Source organism: Tympanuchus pallidicinctus, unplaced genomic scaffold, assembly GCF_026119805.1.
Source record: "Tympanuchus pallidicinctus isolate F22 unplaced genomic scaffold, pur_lepc_1.0 scaffold3, whole genome shotgun sequence".
Taxonomy (NCBI): Eukaryota; Metazoa; Chordata; class Aves; order Galliformes; family Phasianidae; genus Tympanuchus; species Tympanuchus pallidicinctus.
In genome coordinates, this window is record NW_026294747.1 from 21,082,828 (window position 1) to 21,100,040 (window position 17,213).

A 17,213-nucleotide genomic window follows, 5' to 3' on the forward strand; every position below is an offset into this window, starting at 1 on the left:
GCCTCTTGTCCTTTGATATTAAAGATAATCTCAAGTTGGGCTGAGAAAAGAATCTCTTTTCCAGCTCCACAGATAAAATGTCTGTTAGCAGATAAGGGTGATTTAACTGGTTTTTTGAAATGTCCACTGCTGCCAGTTACAGGGTTAGCCTACTCTTTGGGCCATTTTTCCATTCCACTGTGAACAACCTTATTTCTCAGATTTTGCCAAACCTCAAACAATAGGACAAGTGTTAGGCATCACAGTTCACCCCCTCTCCTAAGCTGGGTAGGCAGCAATGACAGAAACCAAATGAAAGTCAGGCAAGAAACAGGAAACATCTGCTCCTATTTGTCTCACCCCCACTAAGACTTATCTTATTGCCCAACGCAGTGGATATGCTGTGAATGAAAATCATATTGGAACAATAGCTCTGAGGGGATGCTTCACTTCATAACTCTGCTGGGACGTGCCTGTAAACTGCATCGTCCAAATCTCTGGGAATGTTTAATTACTAGTAAATGTTTTTCACTGTAGTCTTTGTTTCATTCCAGACTTGCTGTGAGAGGGATGTTAGGGAGTTAGGAGGATAGCTTTAGCAGTGACAACATCTGCTGCTGCACAGTGGGTATCACAAGATATAGGAATGTCTGTTGTTCTCTATTTCTTCTTTGCAGTCTTGTGTGTTCTGAAGTTTCTTTCTGCATCTTTCTGTCTGTTTATGTCGTGGTGCTTGAGCATCAAGAGATAACAGCATATTTCCTCTGGGAAATTTTCTTCAAAAGGGTGGCTGTGACAGTGTAGTGGTCACTTGAATTTTAGTCTTTCTTTTGGGGCTTGGATCTCAGCTTAGCAGTGTAACTGCACATTGTACAGAGTTGTGAAGCTGTTTTTTCTTAAGGAATGCCAATATTACACATTTTGCTCAAAGTGTAAAAAGACATGGAGGATTTCAGCTGGTTGGGGACAACCTAACCAACCCTTCTAAACTGGTCTATGGTCTCAGGTCAGTTAAAAGGCAGCAGGTATTTGTGTCTGCATCCCAGAGTGTCAGAGTGGATTCTCTGTCCTCGAAACGCCCAGTAACTCTATCTCACTTAAATGGTAGTTTTTCTCTGCTGATGCCATGGAGAAAATTGGGCAATTGACTGAAGACAAAAAAAGGTGTAAAATTACCTACTTCCTCATTTCATTTATAATTGTTTTATTGTTCTTGATGCTAAACCTATAAAGGTAAGATGTACCTACATAACTGGAATGGTTTTATTGCTAGTCATTAAATTAAGATCACTGTTAATTTTTCATTGTATATGTTTTATCAAAAGAGTTTAATATTGATATATTAAAAGGTAAATCCAAGCAGCATTCGTTGTATTTCACTTTCAGAGCTGCACTGGTATATATAAGGAAGTATGAATGCATTTACAATGGAGAATTGCATTGCTGAGCTAATGTAGCTCATTTGCTACACAAGTCTATGTTGAACTTGAATTTCTACCATGTATGTCATCAAGACCTGTTGGTATTTTGTCTTGCCCATAAGCAGAATGGATGGTTCTTTGAAGCAGAAGTTTGCTCTGCATGAATATATCCCCGTCACCTTCTTTGAACAAATCATTGTTACTCTTATTTTCTGCCAAGATTTGACAGTAGCATTTATCTTAAAGAAATAGGGAACAGACCCTTTCTCTTTTTGTGAAGAGAGACAGCAAAATTCGAAGAGTTGTGATTTCAGTAATAGAGCTTTGACTGAATCATCATAATGGTGGAATTCACTGGTGTGGTAGCAGCACTTTTTTCCATCACATTCTGTACTGAGCATAGTGCAAAACAGCCTATGAATGAAACACCCTCCTACCTGTGCGTAGAGAGGGGTATGATGGACAACCCCATGTGCCTTCCTAGTCATAGTAAGTTTTAAGAGTACATGTTTAGCATCACCAGCTCTCCCTGTGCTGTATTGACTCTTTCTTTCCTCACAGCCCCACTGACTCGTTGCAGGACGTGCCAATTCAAGCCCTAACATGCATTGTTCTCTTTTGCCATCTCCTGCTCTTGGATGTCCTGCTGCCTATCTTGCTTCTGGGGGTGCAGTTCAAACACTAGTTGCTTTACTGCAGCAACTAGTTCTTCCCGGTATTGGAAGCTCCATAATGAGTGTCTTGTAACTTGCATACTTACAACAGGTAGAACATGTTTTGATCAGGAAGAACCTCAGAATGGTTAATTAGTACTGCATAAGTCTCCTGTTCAGCCCATTCACATGGAAGCTACTGTTGTAACAAGACTACAGCACAAGAAAGAAAAACAAATTGACAGTACCAATGAGAGGAAGGATTTTAAATGCCTTAGCCAGTGATAAGACTGAGTGAGTATGAATTTCTTCACAATTCTTAATGATTCACATGTTAAAATTTTGCTGGAGCTACTGCAAAGCACGCTAATTTGTTTGTAAACAAATTTAGCTCCATCTGTGCTGTACAGATAGTTCTTGCTGTCATAGAATCTCTTCCGTGTACTCAGAGCAAGGAAAAAGAAAGTTCTGCAAAGCCATTATAGAAGAAATGTGTGCTGGAAACTGAGATAGTCCAATTGCTAACTGCCTTTGAAAAGTTGAGAAGAGCAGAGTAAATACTAGACAGTATTGCACCTATACTGACTTCTTTTTTTAACTATTGGGCTCAGAAAATGTGTTTCTGACTTTGTGTCTTTCTGTAGCACCTGAAAGTTATCCTGTGAGCACGCAGTCACTTCAACCCTCTTGCAAACCTTGGTATACATGGAGACGTGCATTTGCTTAGCAGAAATAGAAACCTTCTGGTTTACTGATGAGTTGAAAGTGTTTTGGTTGTATCTCATGCTGTTGTGAGCATACAAATACACGGTGTAAGTAAAGCTGTTTCTGCGATGCACATCACTGCTGTATGAGCAGAACGACAAATGGAGCATCGCGCTCCTCCTGCTCGAATAAGACCAGTGTCTTAGTATTGTAGATAAGCGAATGGAGAGAAGCTGTTGTGTGCCCATGGCCTTAGGAGGTTGTGTGGGTAAAAACAGAGTTGAACACCGGTATCCTAAGCCTCTGTTTTAGCAAATTTGCTACAGTGTCTGGGATGTTTGTTTAGAGTTTTGAGTAGCTCAATACCAAGGTAGAGGACCGCTAGCCTTGACTTAGTGTCAGCATGCTTCAGCCTGTTCTGGCTTAAAGCCATTTAGAGACATTCCTGCTGCACTCTGTGTAATTTCAGCCTGATGGAAAAGGCTGTAATGCAGTCCCACCTCTGCTGATCTTCAGGATTCCCCTGTCTGCAGCTTCTCATGGTTGCTTTGAACGTGAGTTATGTTTCCCATTAAAGGATAACAGTGACAATTGATGCAATTAAGTGGAGTGGCGTGGAGCTAGCAGAACACAGGGAGTTTTCCGACTGAAAACAGACAGCACAGCTCAGAGTTATTCCCTGCAAAGTTGCCTATTTGCTGTTTTCATTTGTCTGGAAAAAGATCCAGTAATTCCACTTCAAATTTCTCTTACTTGTTCCACTTGCCTGTTTTCTTGCCTAAATAGGAAGTGTTCCTGTTCAGTCTAGAATAACAGCTCTACAATAACTGTAGTCTAAGATCAATGCAACTTGGTCATGGTTTCATTAAGTCTATAATCTTGATCAGTGCTCAGTACTAGACTGTGTGAACAGGAAAGACAGCAGGTAAGATGGGCAGGTGGGAATAAAGTATCTGTAAAGAGAAATAATTGGTGTTGTGACTATTTCTGCAGAATTATAAGAAAATACTAGAATTATTATGATATCATCTGTTGGATTTGTAGCCTAAATATCAATTGGTTGGAGGGTTGGAAAAAGATGAAAGCTGGATCATTTGACAGGCAGATGTGAAATGCTTAGAATATTCAGAACCATGTAAGTTTTTTTCTGGTGTGTGATTGAGGTTTGTTGCTGTTAATGTTGCTTTTAAGGATGAATCTTAGCTCTTTTACCCCCGCCCCTATTCTGTGCAGCAGTGAGAACCTGGAAAGTTAATGACAAAGCTTGGACCGATGGTAAAGTGCTGCTCATGGATATTCACCTGCCCAGGATGAACATCTCACTTTCTACCGCTCATCTGGGAGATGACTCCCTTAGAAGGATGATAGTCCAGAGAAATGCTGCCTCTTGCCTGACGGTCTGGCCATCTGAAAAGTCACTGGCCTTTCTTTGTGACACCTTTCTTCAGAAGAGAGGGCCGGGTCTCAGCTGCATGCTATAGATAGTTCTGGGTGCCTACAGCTGAGGGCTGGTGGGGAGCAATACCCCATTTGCCACATTTCATACAAAGACAGACAGGGGAAAAGGTTGGAAGCAGAAAGGACCATGAAATGAGATCCAGGAATTCAGCAAGGCTGCAGCAGAAGGAGCTCATTGCTAACTCAGAGCATGTGTCCTTGCCCTGTGAGTAAGTTACGAACTGACAAGCAGGCGAAAGTGGAAGATCCTTTCACAAATAATAAACACTTGTTTGCCTCAGATTAAATGCAACACCTTTACATGTGGGCTCCATCTGGCCATAAAGAGGTGCACCTTGCACGGCTGTTACCTTTCATGCTGGAGAAGATTATTGTACATACATCTGCTTAAAGGTTAATAACCCACTTTAAAAAAAAAAAGGAAGAAAAAAATGGCAAATCTGTTTAGTTTACAGGAAGAAAGAATTGTTTTTCATTAAAACTGCCTGAACTTTGCCCTGCCTCAAAGTCATATTCTTCAGCAGGTAAGGAACGTGTTAACCTGGGTGCTGTAGCCACATCTCCCAGCAAGAAATGTTGCCGTGTGTTATAAGCAACTTCTGTAAAGCTAGTGGGAAAATGTAGCTGCAGCAAAAGGTGGTGGGCTTCTCATCTGTAGAGTTAATGAGGTGACTTTTTAGTTCTTTGGCAGCATTCAGGCCAGGAGCGATTTCTGATGTAAACCCATACAAGCAGGATGTTACTGAAACTGGCTTTATTCTCTCAATAGTCAGAGCTTTGCCAACATCTGGAGAATCTGTCTTTGAGTGCTTGGGGAGGGAAGGAATTTTTCTTCTCCAAGTGAGAGGAATGGATAAGCTTGCAACGGCACCTGCGTTATCCGTTTCTCTGTGAGATGGAAAACAGTCCTGTTCCAGCTGAACCGAGCTGGAGCTCCGCGCCAGCTGATGGAAAGCTCAGCTATTCTCAGTGGGGTGCTGGTGTTTGCTGGGTGCCTCCTCAGCTCTGCCTGCACAGGGGGCACATTCTGGTACACAGCTGGATGCGGGGGCCTGAGATTTTACCCAATCTGCTTCTGCCAGTGCTGTGGAGTTTTCCCCACCTGAGGATGAGGTGTGGGACATAGGAATGGGTGTGGAGAACCTCTGGGGCTGAAGGAGAGGCCAAGCTCGGGGGTTCAACCTGCCTACAGCCCAGCAAGTCCCCATGTGGGCTGGTGTGGACGTGGGGAGGCTGTTGGGATGCTGCTGCACCAGGCTACCGGCTGGCGGCCATCTCTTTGTAGGGCAGGGGCAGCAGGCCCGTGAGCTGCCACCTGTTGTTAATCTACCCCCGGCTAATCCATTCTGCACTGTGTCAGCAGTTCAAAAGGGCACTGTTAGTATTTTTTGCCAACTCCAATTAACGTGAGATTTTGGAGGCCCCTCTGATCGCGTTTCATCTGTCATGAGTCAGGAACAAAACAGACAGATTCCAGTTGAGAGGAGAGAAGAGAAGGAGTTTATTGCAAACCAAAACAACAACAACAGTGCTTGTACCTCCGCGGCCACGGGGGCTCGGGAGCGGGGGCCTTCCCAGCAATTGCACCCCTTTAAAAAACTGGAAAAATAAAAATTAGTGCCCGGAAATCCCAGCCCTTCCCTCCCCCCAAACAAACAAACAAACAAAATAAAATGGAAGCTGCAAGTGCAATAACTTACTTTGAAAAAAAAAACATGGAAAGGACCAAGCTGCAAGTCTGTTTGTTCTTTTTTTAATGTTCCACTGTAATGAACTGCTAATACATGGCTGCATAGGCATTAACATTGCATGGCACAAACCTCACATGGCAATGTTTTTAATGATTTTTTTTTATTCTTTTTTTTTTTTCCTGAACTTTTAAAAACTTTTAAATTTTGTTTTAATACGTTCTACCCCAGGCCTTTAAGCTAAAGGAAAAAAAAAAAAAAGTTTGTGTTTATACAAGGTTACAATATCTTACAACAAAAACAATAATATTGATTGAGGTTTGTTTTCTTTCTTTCTCCCAGTCTCTCTTTCAAACACTGCACACCTAAACCGATATATTATTACACATTGAAAACTGTCCTTCAAAAAATCAGTAGTACAAAAGTCCTAGCTCTACCTACCTACCTAGCAATGTGGGGAGTGGGGCACCAGCAAAGAGCTAGCGGGTTGCCAGGCTGCACCAGGCTGCCTCCTCCTCAGCCCAACAAGGGCTGGGGATGACTTTCAGCCCAATTCCTCCCCCTGTTCCCATTTGGGTTTAATTTCTAATTCGGTCTGTTTGCTTTCTGTTGTGTCAGTCAGAGCAGCAAAATAAACACAGATCTCTGTGTCTGCCTGATTGTTTTTTAAATCCTTTTCCAGGAAACTACCTTTTTGGCTTTGTTTGTTTGGAGAACGTTTTACAAGGCGCTGCTCTGCTCTGTGAGATGGAACCCGGCCTCCCCACCCCCAGAAAGCCCCCGTTGCCAAAGTGCCCCCCGCATCCCTCTCCCCAGGGGAGTGCTGCAGGGGGTGCCACGCACGTGTGCAGCAGCTCTGCCGCCTCACGCACAGCGGTGTCCGTGCGGGTGGCTTTACTGCAGTGCCCCTGCCCGTATCCCAGGGCCAGATGTGCTCCAGCACGCACAGCAGGAGATGCTCAGAGGAGTCAAAGGGCTGAGGGGACAGCAACTGGGGGAGCTGTGGGATGTTCACCACTGGTTTGCAGCTGCTGCCAATACATGCACAACTGCTCTGAGCACTTGGCAGCCTGCAGCACGCATCTACCGATCAGCCCCTGTTGGAAACTGTGCTGCTCTCCCTGCTTGCCTTTCTTAGCCCCAAAATCTGGGGTGTCTCATGTGTTTCTAGCCCTGGGCAATGTAAGACAGCCTCCTTTGCTCCCTCTGCAAGGCTGGAAAGGGCAGCTTGAGAGCAGGGGAGCTCAGGGTGCTGAGGCTGCAGTGCTGCACCATGCAGGACACAGCATGGCTGGGGAGGAGGGGTGAAAAACTTGCAGCTTCACAGGCATCTAAATCCCAGCCAGGGAACTGCAATTCTGTGTATGGACAGGAGTGAAATACTAAAGAAGAAATAAATAGAGAAGAAAGTCATAAATAGAGTTGAAAGGTATTAAAATAATAATAATTATTATTTAAAAAGGCATCCTTGTGGTAGCTTGAAATTGCAAGAACAGCACTGACCCTGTGACCCTTAAAAATGCATTGGCTGCAGTTTGGCTAGATTAAAATATATATATTTATACACACAAATATTTAAGTGTGTGTATATATATATTTGTACAGGTTTTCTTATTAATTTAACAGCTAGTTTTAAAAAAACTATTAAATTAATTTTAAAATATGTTTAACTACAGATGCACACAGCTGGAGACCTGCTTGCGTCGCTGCATGTCCAGGCTGTTGCTGGCAGGACGATGCAGCAGGATGGCAGATGCAGAGGGGCTATGCTGCTGAATGGCAGCAGAGTGGGGCACGGGAGCAGAGCTCTGCACTTGCAGTGCACCCAGCAGCTCAGGGCTGGGCATGCGTGGCAGTGATTAGGGTTGTCTGAGGCCAATTCACGAGGAGGAAAGGAAGCAGCTCTTCATCTCATGAGCTGTTATGCAGCCTGGATGAAATCCTGGCCCTGTGAGGCAGGAATGCCCTTCAGCTTCAGTAGAGCATAGCAAAGCCCCAGCACGGCCCATTACCACACAGTGGGACAGCCAGCAGTACCCACGCCCTTGCAGCATCCATCCCCATGCACCCTCTCAACCTGCTGCACCCTGCTCAGTTCTGGGGCTGAGCACTGCAGTGGAATGACGCCTTTCCCTCTGCACTGTGGGAAAAGGGCTCTGGGCAAGGAAGTCTGGGGTAAGGTACAAGGTGGTATTCATTGCAGTTTAAACATTATTGCCAGTGCATGCAGAAAAGAGATATTAGGGCAGTGATCCAGAGCCATTCAGTAATCAGCACCTGAAGCACATTTTAGTCTGATAACTTAGCTGAACATTCAGGCTGGGACGTGAGTCTGGTTTGCTTCTGTGGAAAAGCCCAGGTCATCTGCATAATCTGCTTGACTGCAAATTGTTCCTGAGGAGCACCAAGCCAGGCATCTCAGTGTGTTTTCTGAGACAAGATACAGCACTACAGGTCTTTCCATATTGCAATAAGTACGTGTTACATTTGATCTAGCATTGATATAATCATCTATGTTGTGTGTGGTAATGCCTAGGCACTGTAGAAATATTTCTATATGGCATGCAGTTAACCTGCATCATGGCATTTGGTTGTAGCCTTTTTGCAGCCCTTTGCTGCAAATCTCTCTGGACCTAGAGTGGATGGAGCATGATGCGATGGCTGTATGGGGCAAAACCCTGTACTTCTCTTGCTCACTGAGCTGGAGCTCAGCCTGTGAGCTGAGTTCTATGGCTGCTGGTGACCTTCAGTGGGGCAGAAGGAAACTCTGAAATTATTCTTGGTGCTATGACGCCACTGAATGGCTTGAGAGAGCTTTGGCCTTGGAGAGGAGACTGTACTAAACAGGGTTGTGCAAGTGGGAGCACATGGGGAGAAAACCATTGGTGGGACTTTAGGAGAGAGAACAAGTTCTGGTGTTTCCTTCACTCTGCTAGGTAAGGGTGAACTGGAGTGGCCAGAGATGGGGCAGTGCCACTACCCTTGATCCCCAGCCCTCCCCTGCCCTGGAGGAGGTGTAGGCAGGTGCTGGCAGGTGGCTTTGGGGAAGCAGAGAATGAGAGGCGATGGGAAGAGACTTTGCTACATGGGGCAGGCTAGGGACAATGTGAGGATGCCCTCACACAGCCCTGGCTGAGTGCTCTGCTCAAGCTGTTCCTCGCTGGGGGCCCTGTTGGACTTGGGAGCAGAGGGTAGTGACTCCTAGCCCTGTAAAAGCCAGGGAAGACATTTTGCTACGACGCAACAGCCACAACTATAACAGAGAAAACTCTAAGTGCTCAGGGGGATGTGACTTCTGCAAGGTGCCATCACTTCATATGCACATCTCGAGCTGGATGGCTGGGGAGCCATCAAAGACAGCAGCGTGGTGGCACAGTGCCTACACAAGAGGCCCCTAAGCTTCGTACTTCAGCTCCTGCTGGTTGGAAGGAAGTAGGATAGCACTGCCACCTTTCTGGCCTTGAGTATCCCCTCACCCCATTCAGCCACAACTCCCCTGAGGCAGGAGCAGTCTGAAGAGAGTCTCTTTGCTGGTGCCAGAGTCCCCATCCTGTCCCCTGTGCAAGGCAGATGGGTTCTGAGCAGGGTAGAGCTGTACATGTGGAGGGACGGGGCAGCTGCTGGAGATGCTGGTGGGCTCTTGCTCTCCAGAAAGGCAGATCTGGTGTCAGAAAAAGGAGCAGGGAGAAAAGGCATCCAAGTCCCCGGGGAGGCAGTGGCGATAGCAGAGGACACCCCCAGAGCAGGGGACAGCAGCGCTGCCCCACAGCCCTGACCCAGTGCCGGGAGGCTGGGACCTCCCATGTCCGTGCTGGGCACACGCCACTTACGTTCACACACATCCTCTATACACCTAGGGTAGCTCAAAGTGCTGCGTTCACATCCCCGAGGAGGCAAGGGCTGGCTGGAATCCCAGCTGGAGGTCTCCCAGCTTCCCCACTGGCTCTCGCGGTGTGCCGAGGCGCTGGACGGCAGCCCTGTCATGTCGCCCAGGAGATCGCGGCGCTGTGCTCCTTCGCCTTCATCCGCAGGGCCGCGATGCTGGAGCTCTTGCGGTCCGGCTCGCTGTTCAGCTCGTAGCCATTGAGGCCGGGGCCGATGCCGGCTGTGCCAAAGAGGCCACCCACGTGAGTCTGGCCCACGTGGCTGCCGGCACTGGAGACACCGAGGAAGTCGGAGACACCGCCAGCCGCGTGGGGATGCGCGTGGGGGGACATGCAGGAGGGCACCGGCTCACAGGGGACGACGCAAGCGGGCACAGGGGAGGCGGCTCCGTTGTTGCCAATCCAGGAGGGGTTCTGGATCTGTGGGGAAAGAGATGCATCAGGGCGTGGGGAAGGACAACACCTTGGACCTTATGGGATGTTTGGAAAACACAGTGCACAGTGAATCTGAGGCCCAACAGGGCTTGGTGGCTGCTGTGGTAGCTGTGACCCAATGGGGCTCAAAGGAGCACTACAAGGCACTCACCTGAACAACTGCTGTACCTTTGCTGCTCAATGGCACAACCCCATGCTCCTGCATCCCAACCCGAAGGCAGGGGATGAACCCCAGTAGCAAAGCATGGCTTCGGGGGCTCCAGGAGCAGGGCAGTGATGAACAGACAGATGGATTTGGGCAGGAGATGTGCTCACCTGGGCATAGTTCTCAGCACGGGTGAGCAGAGGCAGCTCATAGGCAGTGGAGAAGTGGGTCCGGACCTGCTGCATCTGGCCAAACCGCTCCCGCTTGCGCCATTTGGCTCGTCGGTTCTGGAACCAGACCTGTGGGGAGATAGGGGTGTGAGGCTGTTGAGCACAGGGCATGGGAGCCCATGGGGCCAGGAGCTTTGAGCAGCCTGGTCTAGAGGAGGAGCCCAGCCTTGGCCTCTGCCCTGCAGCCAGCTCTGCCCTGGGATGACCCAGCTCCCCCATGCTCAGACAAGGAGCAAACTCATCTGTGTGTGCTTGTGCCAGGCTGGGACCTGCGGCACTGGGGCTTTCCCCAGGTTCAGTCCTGGCTGTGAAGATGCTGTTGGCTGAGAACTCCTATTTACTACTGAACTCTCAGTCTTCATTAACTGTTAAAATAAAAAGAAAAAAAAAAAAAAAAAAAGGTTTTCAGTGCTCCTTTCTGTCTTAGCTTCTGGAAACAAGTGCACTTCTATGAGTTGCATGCCCTCTGCTTTGCAGCTCTTGTAGCTCTTCAGAGCACTGCTCAGATGCCTTTGAGGCAGTGGAAAGACCAAAACTCTGTTTCTGCTCTTATTTTTACTGGCTTGACATCAGTGTGGATTATTGCACTGTTGTCAGCAGCATTGCTCCTGATTTGCATCAGCATAAGAAAGATCAGAGCCTGGCCCAGTGTCTTCAAAGCCTCTTGAAGCCTGTGAGTCAGGGAAATACATCAATCACGAGCTGCTTTGAAGGCACCGAGCGATGCATGCGATCACCAGGGGCTGGGGTGTGCAGGTCACGCCAGCGCATGAAGGAAGCTTCTTGCTTCTGCTTCAAGTTTTGCACGGTGACTGGAGCTGGGGGACTGGCATCTCACTTCAGTGATAGCACAGAGGAGCCCCTCTGGGCTGCTCCTGTGCTCGGTGAGCTTTCAGACTAGAACAGCAATTGTAGTGTCAGCTCAGCTAGAAACTAGTCTAGGAAGAAACCAGCACAAGGATTTGTGCTTTCTGAGGATGGCCTATGAGTGCAATTTCCACCCCGCAAGGATTTCCAGAGGGTGCAGTTCAGCAGAACAGTCCTAATATCACGCCAGCTGAGAGCGCTGCACATGAAGAGCATCCTGCAGGAGCACACTGGTGCCCCAGGCATCCATCCGTCTGCTTTTCCTCTGCCTCATCTTGGCACGGCCACCCCAGCCCAGCTGCGAGCCAGTCCCAGGGCTGGCTGGGATCGTTCCGCTTTGATCTGTAGGCTCACAGCCAGCGGTGCTGACCTGGCTCTTCCCGGGGCGGCGGGGCCCTGCTGTGCACAGCGGGTGCCTGCAGGTAGGCAGCGTGGCGTGGGCTGTGCACGGTGCTGGGGCTGACATATGCCCAGCACATGTGGCCCGATCCCTCCTGGCAAGCACGCTCACCTGCACTGCCCTGCTAGGGACTGACCCCAGCAGGGGCCAGCAATGGCCAGGCAAAGTGGTTTAAACCAGGCTCAAAGTGCAAGCTGGGAGGCTGGGGCAAAATATCTGCACGACCCCATGAGGCTGAAGGGCACCTGCAGGCAAGGTGCTGGGGGCCCAGGGCATGGAGATGCTCCCTGCCCTCTGTGCCCCACTGCTTCTTGCAATCAACTGCTCCAAAAAGTTGTTCCACTTTTAAAAGCTATCATTTTTCCTTGAGAATAAATGATTTTCAGGCTGCTTGGTATCTTCCTGTAGGATTTCCCCTAGCTTCCTTGAATTCAGAAGGTACCAAAAGAAGAAATCTAGAAAATAAAACTGAAAAACACCAAGTGTGTATTTTCTGTTCATTACCTGTCACCTTCAGCTGAGAGATGGTGCTGCACCGAGGGGCGCAGTGTCTGGGGCTATGTTTATGAGTGGGGAGAGGGTTCTTGCGAGAATGCTCCTTTTGCACTGTGCCCTGGTGTGAACGAGTAGGGAGGGACAGTGGGCAAGTGTCGTGGATCTGGCTCCTGCAGATAGTGCTTTGATAAGCCCCAATGTATCCAATCAGTCCTATAAAGATCTACAGAACAGAAAATGTTTCGTGTCTCCATAAACATGCGGCCATATGCTGGTACCTCACTCCATATGCACGCACTCTGACACTCCATGGAGGCAGCACAGCGGAAATGAAATGCATTGCTCTCCCCACTGCCCAGCTGGTGCTGCTGTGTGGCTGCCCCCTGGGCTGCTGGGGCCACAACACCACTTAGTGCCTGGGAGTTCCCCACGGCTGCCCGTTGCTTCAGTCCTAATGCCAAGTGAAAGATTAAAGCAAGCTATCCTCCCTCCTATCTTCCCCTTTCAGTGGCCATTATCCCATCTCTACCCCTTCCTGCCTCTGCTGTTTGTCTGTCTCCAGGCCTATCCCAATGCTGATGGCCAGGCTGTGTGCTCTCTTGCCAGAGATGGTCACCAGCCCTTTGCCTTCCAGCCTGCAAGAACAGAGCCAGAATTCATCTCTGAGTGCTGAAACTGGACACCATTTTATCAGTGGCCTGGAATGGGAAATTGGAGCCTGGGATGAGAGAACTGAATAACTTGAGCTTGTTTTCATTTCATGTTTAATTTCCTGCAGGCTTAGCTCAGTCTTTCCGCTCCTTCCACCAGCCTCCCAGGGTTTTATGGGGGAAAAGGGATCAAGATATATTACTTCTTGCTTTGCTTTTTCTTTTTTCTTTTTTTTTTCTTCTCCAAGGCAGTGATTTCTCTACAGCCAAGTTTGACATTTCCCTCTCACTTTCAAGCCCCTGCCGCATCACAGGGGCACCACTGAAAAGATCTCCTTAGCAGTCCTAGCAATCGGAGTGCTGGCTCTGAAGGGAGATAGAGGAGGCATTGCATTCCCCAGGCATAAATCCCCATCATCTCATCCTGCCCCATCCCTTCTGCCAGGGCTCTGAATGGTGCTGCTGGGGAGGGACAGCACTGCCCACCCCAGCCCATAGAACTAACAGGAGCCTCTCCACATTCTGTTGAGACACAGCCACAGCAGATATGAGGAGAAACAGCTGTAGGGAAGAACATGGAGCCCTGCAGATTGGTCTGGACAAGTGGGTGAGAAAAGTCCTGCAGCTAGGAATGAACCTAGAATTAATATGCACAGGGATGCTGGCCTAGCTGCTTTGTTTGTGACAAATGCTTGCAGGGCTCAGAGCAGAAAGCAAGCAGGATTCCTGGTTTGAGAGGTATAACCAGATTTCTTCCCACTCCAGATACTCCTGACGCTAATGTGAGTTGTAGAAGTGGTGGTGCAATGAACACCTGAATACAAGAGTCACAGAGTTAACCAGATGACAAAATGATGTTCTAGCTTCCCAGCAGCCTTACGTGGCCATCAAAACATGAGTTATAGATATCCACTCTGAGCAGTGGTTCTCTGTTTTGCCTATGCTTCTAAGCTATGCTAAGCCTTTGGGTTAATATTGATTCAAGGGAAAGAGAAGCACTTAAACTCTACTGTTTCGGGGTTTGGCTGGGTTGGACACCCAGGTTAGCAGCAGGGAGCTGACACCTTGCTGGTGGCAGCTGTGAGACTGCATCACAGCCACTCATCTCTCCTGGCCCTCTGAGGCAGAGGGATTCACCCAGGCCATTGCCCCTTCAGCTCAAAGACAAGGGGCTCAAGACTCACCTACCCCTATCCCAGCCCAAGGCTTTGCTGTTACCTGTACTCGGGCCTCAGTGAGGTCTGTCCTCATGGCTAGCTGCTCCCTGGCATACACATCTGGGTAGTGGGTCTTCTGGAAGACTTTTTCCAACTCCTCAAGCTGGTAGCTGGTGAAGGTGGTACGGTTCCTCCGTTTTTTGCCCTTGTTGCTCTCCGAGTCCGCCTTGTCCATGGGGCTGGGGAGGTCCGTGTTGGCCCTGTCCTGAGGGACTTTCACTCCAGCCTCCTTCACGCTGAGGTAGCTGCTGTCCATGCCCGAGGGGTCAGCGCTGGGCTGCAAGTCAGCCTCTCCCAAGCTGCTCTCCTTACCTGTTTGGTTTGGAGGGAGAAAGAGGAGAAAATTTATATAAATCTTATGGCTGATTGACTGTTTCGACTGACAGCTCCAACAATGGGAAAAGCCTTTAATAGAAATGAACAGAAGGTGACAGGGAGAAGACACAGGGAAAATTAGAGTGTGCATTTGGGACAGGGTACAAAGGGTGCTACACTATGAGCATACGTCCCCACATGTCCCCATATCGTAGTTGCACTCCAGGCAACCCCACAACCTGCTGTGAGGACTCACACTGCCACTGGCAAAGCAGCGCCCAGCACTACACAGAGGGCTACTGTAGGACACCTGCAGAAAGCCCCAGTCCGGTACGGGATAGAGAAACACTGCCTTCACCTTCATCTCCTGCAGAACCTACATAGAAAGGCTGCAGGAATGCTTTCTGCTCAAACCCTCCTTACCAATGAAAGAACACAACACCTTGCTTGTTTTTCTTTTTAAGATTTCGTATTAGCTTGCTTTTAAATGTGCCCAGGAACAACCTTTCTGGGAAACAATTCCACCCTATGAGGAGCTTTCCTTTGGGATAATTTTGCAGTGTCACTTCCAAGGTCATTTATCCAGAAATCTTTGCCAAAGTGTCTGGAAATCCCTATTTTTTTTTCAGCATTTATCTTCTGTTATAACTTCATTCAGCCTAATTCATCACTTATGTGTAGTTCTGCTGTTTGGGATGAAATGTGGCTAATGCTCTTGGGCATAAAGGCAGAAAGTTGAGTGTGGGAGGATAAGACATGAAAGGACTCTGAGAAAGAAATTGCCTAGTTAGTGCAGAAAAGTGGCCAGGACTGGCACTGATGGTGGAGGTGTAGGAGCTATTTGCCTCTACCACTGTAATGGATTTTCAGAAGAAGGATTTATTGCTGCTCTCTCAGACTCGAGGTGCTCAAACAAGCTTCATGTTGTCTGTCATCCTCCGTGCTTTGGTATGGTTCTTAGGAGGATTCATCATGCTGGGCATTGAGTATATAAGTCACATGCTATACCAATGATACTTGTTAATTCATAGAATCACAAAATCATTAAGGCCTGAGAAGACCACTAAGATCACCAAGTCCAACAGTCAGCCCATCGCAACTGTGCCCACTAACAAGATCCCTCAGTGACACACCTACATGTTTCTTGAGCACCTCCAGGTGACTCCACCTCCTCCCTGAGCAGCCTGTCCCAATGCCTCACTTCTCTTTCTGAAAAGGTTTTCTTAACATCCAACCTCAACTTCCCCTGGCACAACTTGAAGTCATTCTCTCTCATACTATCACTGTTACCTTCGTTTCTTTTTTTAATTTAGTAGGTCATGAAGCTGGGTGCATTTCCATCCATGCCTTCGTGTTGGCTGCCTCCAGTGCTCCCAAGCAGCAGCAACACGTGCCCTGACGCCAACTCTTGGTGGCTCCCCTCTATTTCTCATCTCTAGTGCTCAGCCACTGGCTGTCCACAGGCAGAAGAGGGGCAGGAGGTGGCCCACAGGGATGGCATGCATCTCCCTTTGCTCCACATCCAGAGGAGTAACTGCCATTCCCCAGGAACAGGATCCCTGGCCTCAAACCAGTCATGCTAAATGCTGAAGTGAAACAAATTGCATACATCTGCATATGGATATGTCCAGACTTCCTGTAACTGGAGATGGCCTCAAAGTTTCAATGCAAAGTTCGGGGTGTCTGTTTCTAATCAAATCTAACGAGACCTTGAGTTACATATTATGAAGATCTCCATGACAAGAAGGTAATGCCAGCATTGCTACACCCTTACAAGCCTGACAGAACTGCTCAGTGCCTCCTCTGCTACTCCTGGCTCCTCCCTCACTCTCATTGTGGTGGAAGAAAACTTGCTGTCTTCTCCCAGTGCCTCATCTATCTGCAGTGCCATCAGTACTGCCATGCCTGAGTCACCCACCGGAGGTGCCAGCAGGCAGCATGGGAGAGCCAGGCTTGTGTGTTCCCAGCATTGAGATGCTCTGCCATAGTTTATTTCTGGATCCCTGCACAAAGGGAAATGTCTTTTTGGTGCCAGCACATATTTTTATGGGACCTCAGGTGGGAGAACCCATAGCACACTGTGTGCTTGGACACTGTGGTGGCCAGGTGACCCTGCATACTGGTGACCCAGTATGTCCATTGATCCCTCCCCACAAGGAACAGGCTTCTAGCCACACTGTGGGTTCACAGCACGTATCTGGATTAACAGCCTAACTGGCTGTTTTGGAAAGATGAGGATGCAAAGTCTTCTCTGTACACAAACAGAACCATGAAATTTAATTTGAAGTCAATTCAGCTTGGCACATCCACATGGCAGGGGAGAGCAGGGCGTCTCCAGTGTGCACAGCAGCATTGGGCTCAGCTCAAAGCAATGTCTCCTTCACACAGCATCTGCTGGGATTCCTCTGAGCAAAGGCAGATCCCCACAAGGGGAAACAGCAAAGCACCCCACAAGGCTACAAGACACCTACATGGTCAGCACAACCCACAAACACTGCTGGCACATGGCTGTTTCCCCAGTGCACTCTGTTGGCAGTATATGGTTTGATGCTTCAGTAGCAGCCCTGAACTTCAGTCCTAGCATTGGCAGCACTGGCTGCATCTCTTACTGAGGAGGAGCTGCAATACCATTCAGACTGCAAACCTTCAGGACCCCATCAGCAGCAGCAAT

General features: G+C 48.4%; 1 protein-coding gene across 1 annotated transcript in view; it reads right to left on the bottom strand.

Annotated features, from left to right (window-relative positions):
• Window positions 1-5,749: 5,749 nt before the first annotated feature.
• Window positions 5,750-17,213, bottom strand: part of ALX4 (ALX homeobox 4) — a 28,096-nt gene continuing 16,632 nt past the window's right edge. The window contains exons 2-4 of the mRNA XM_052693768.1: window positions 14,229-14,539; window positions 10,539-10,667; window positions 5,750-10,208 (exon numbers count right to left, since the gene is read on the bottom strand). Coding sequence (XP_052549728.1) covers window positions 9,885-10,208; window positions 10,539-10,667; window positions 14,229-14,539 — 764 coding nt within the window. The 3' untranslated portion in view covers window positions 5,750-9,884. The remainder of the gene's footprint in view (window positions 10,209-10,538; window positions 10,668-14,228; window positions 14,540-17,213) is intronic.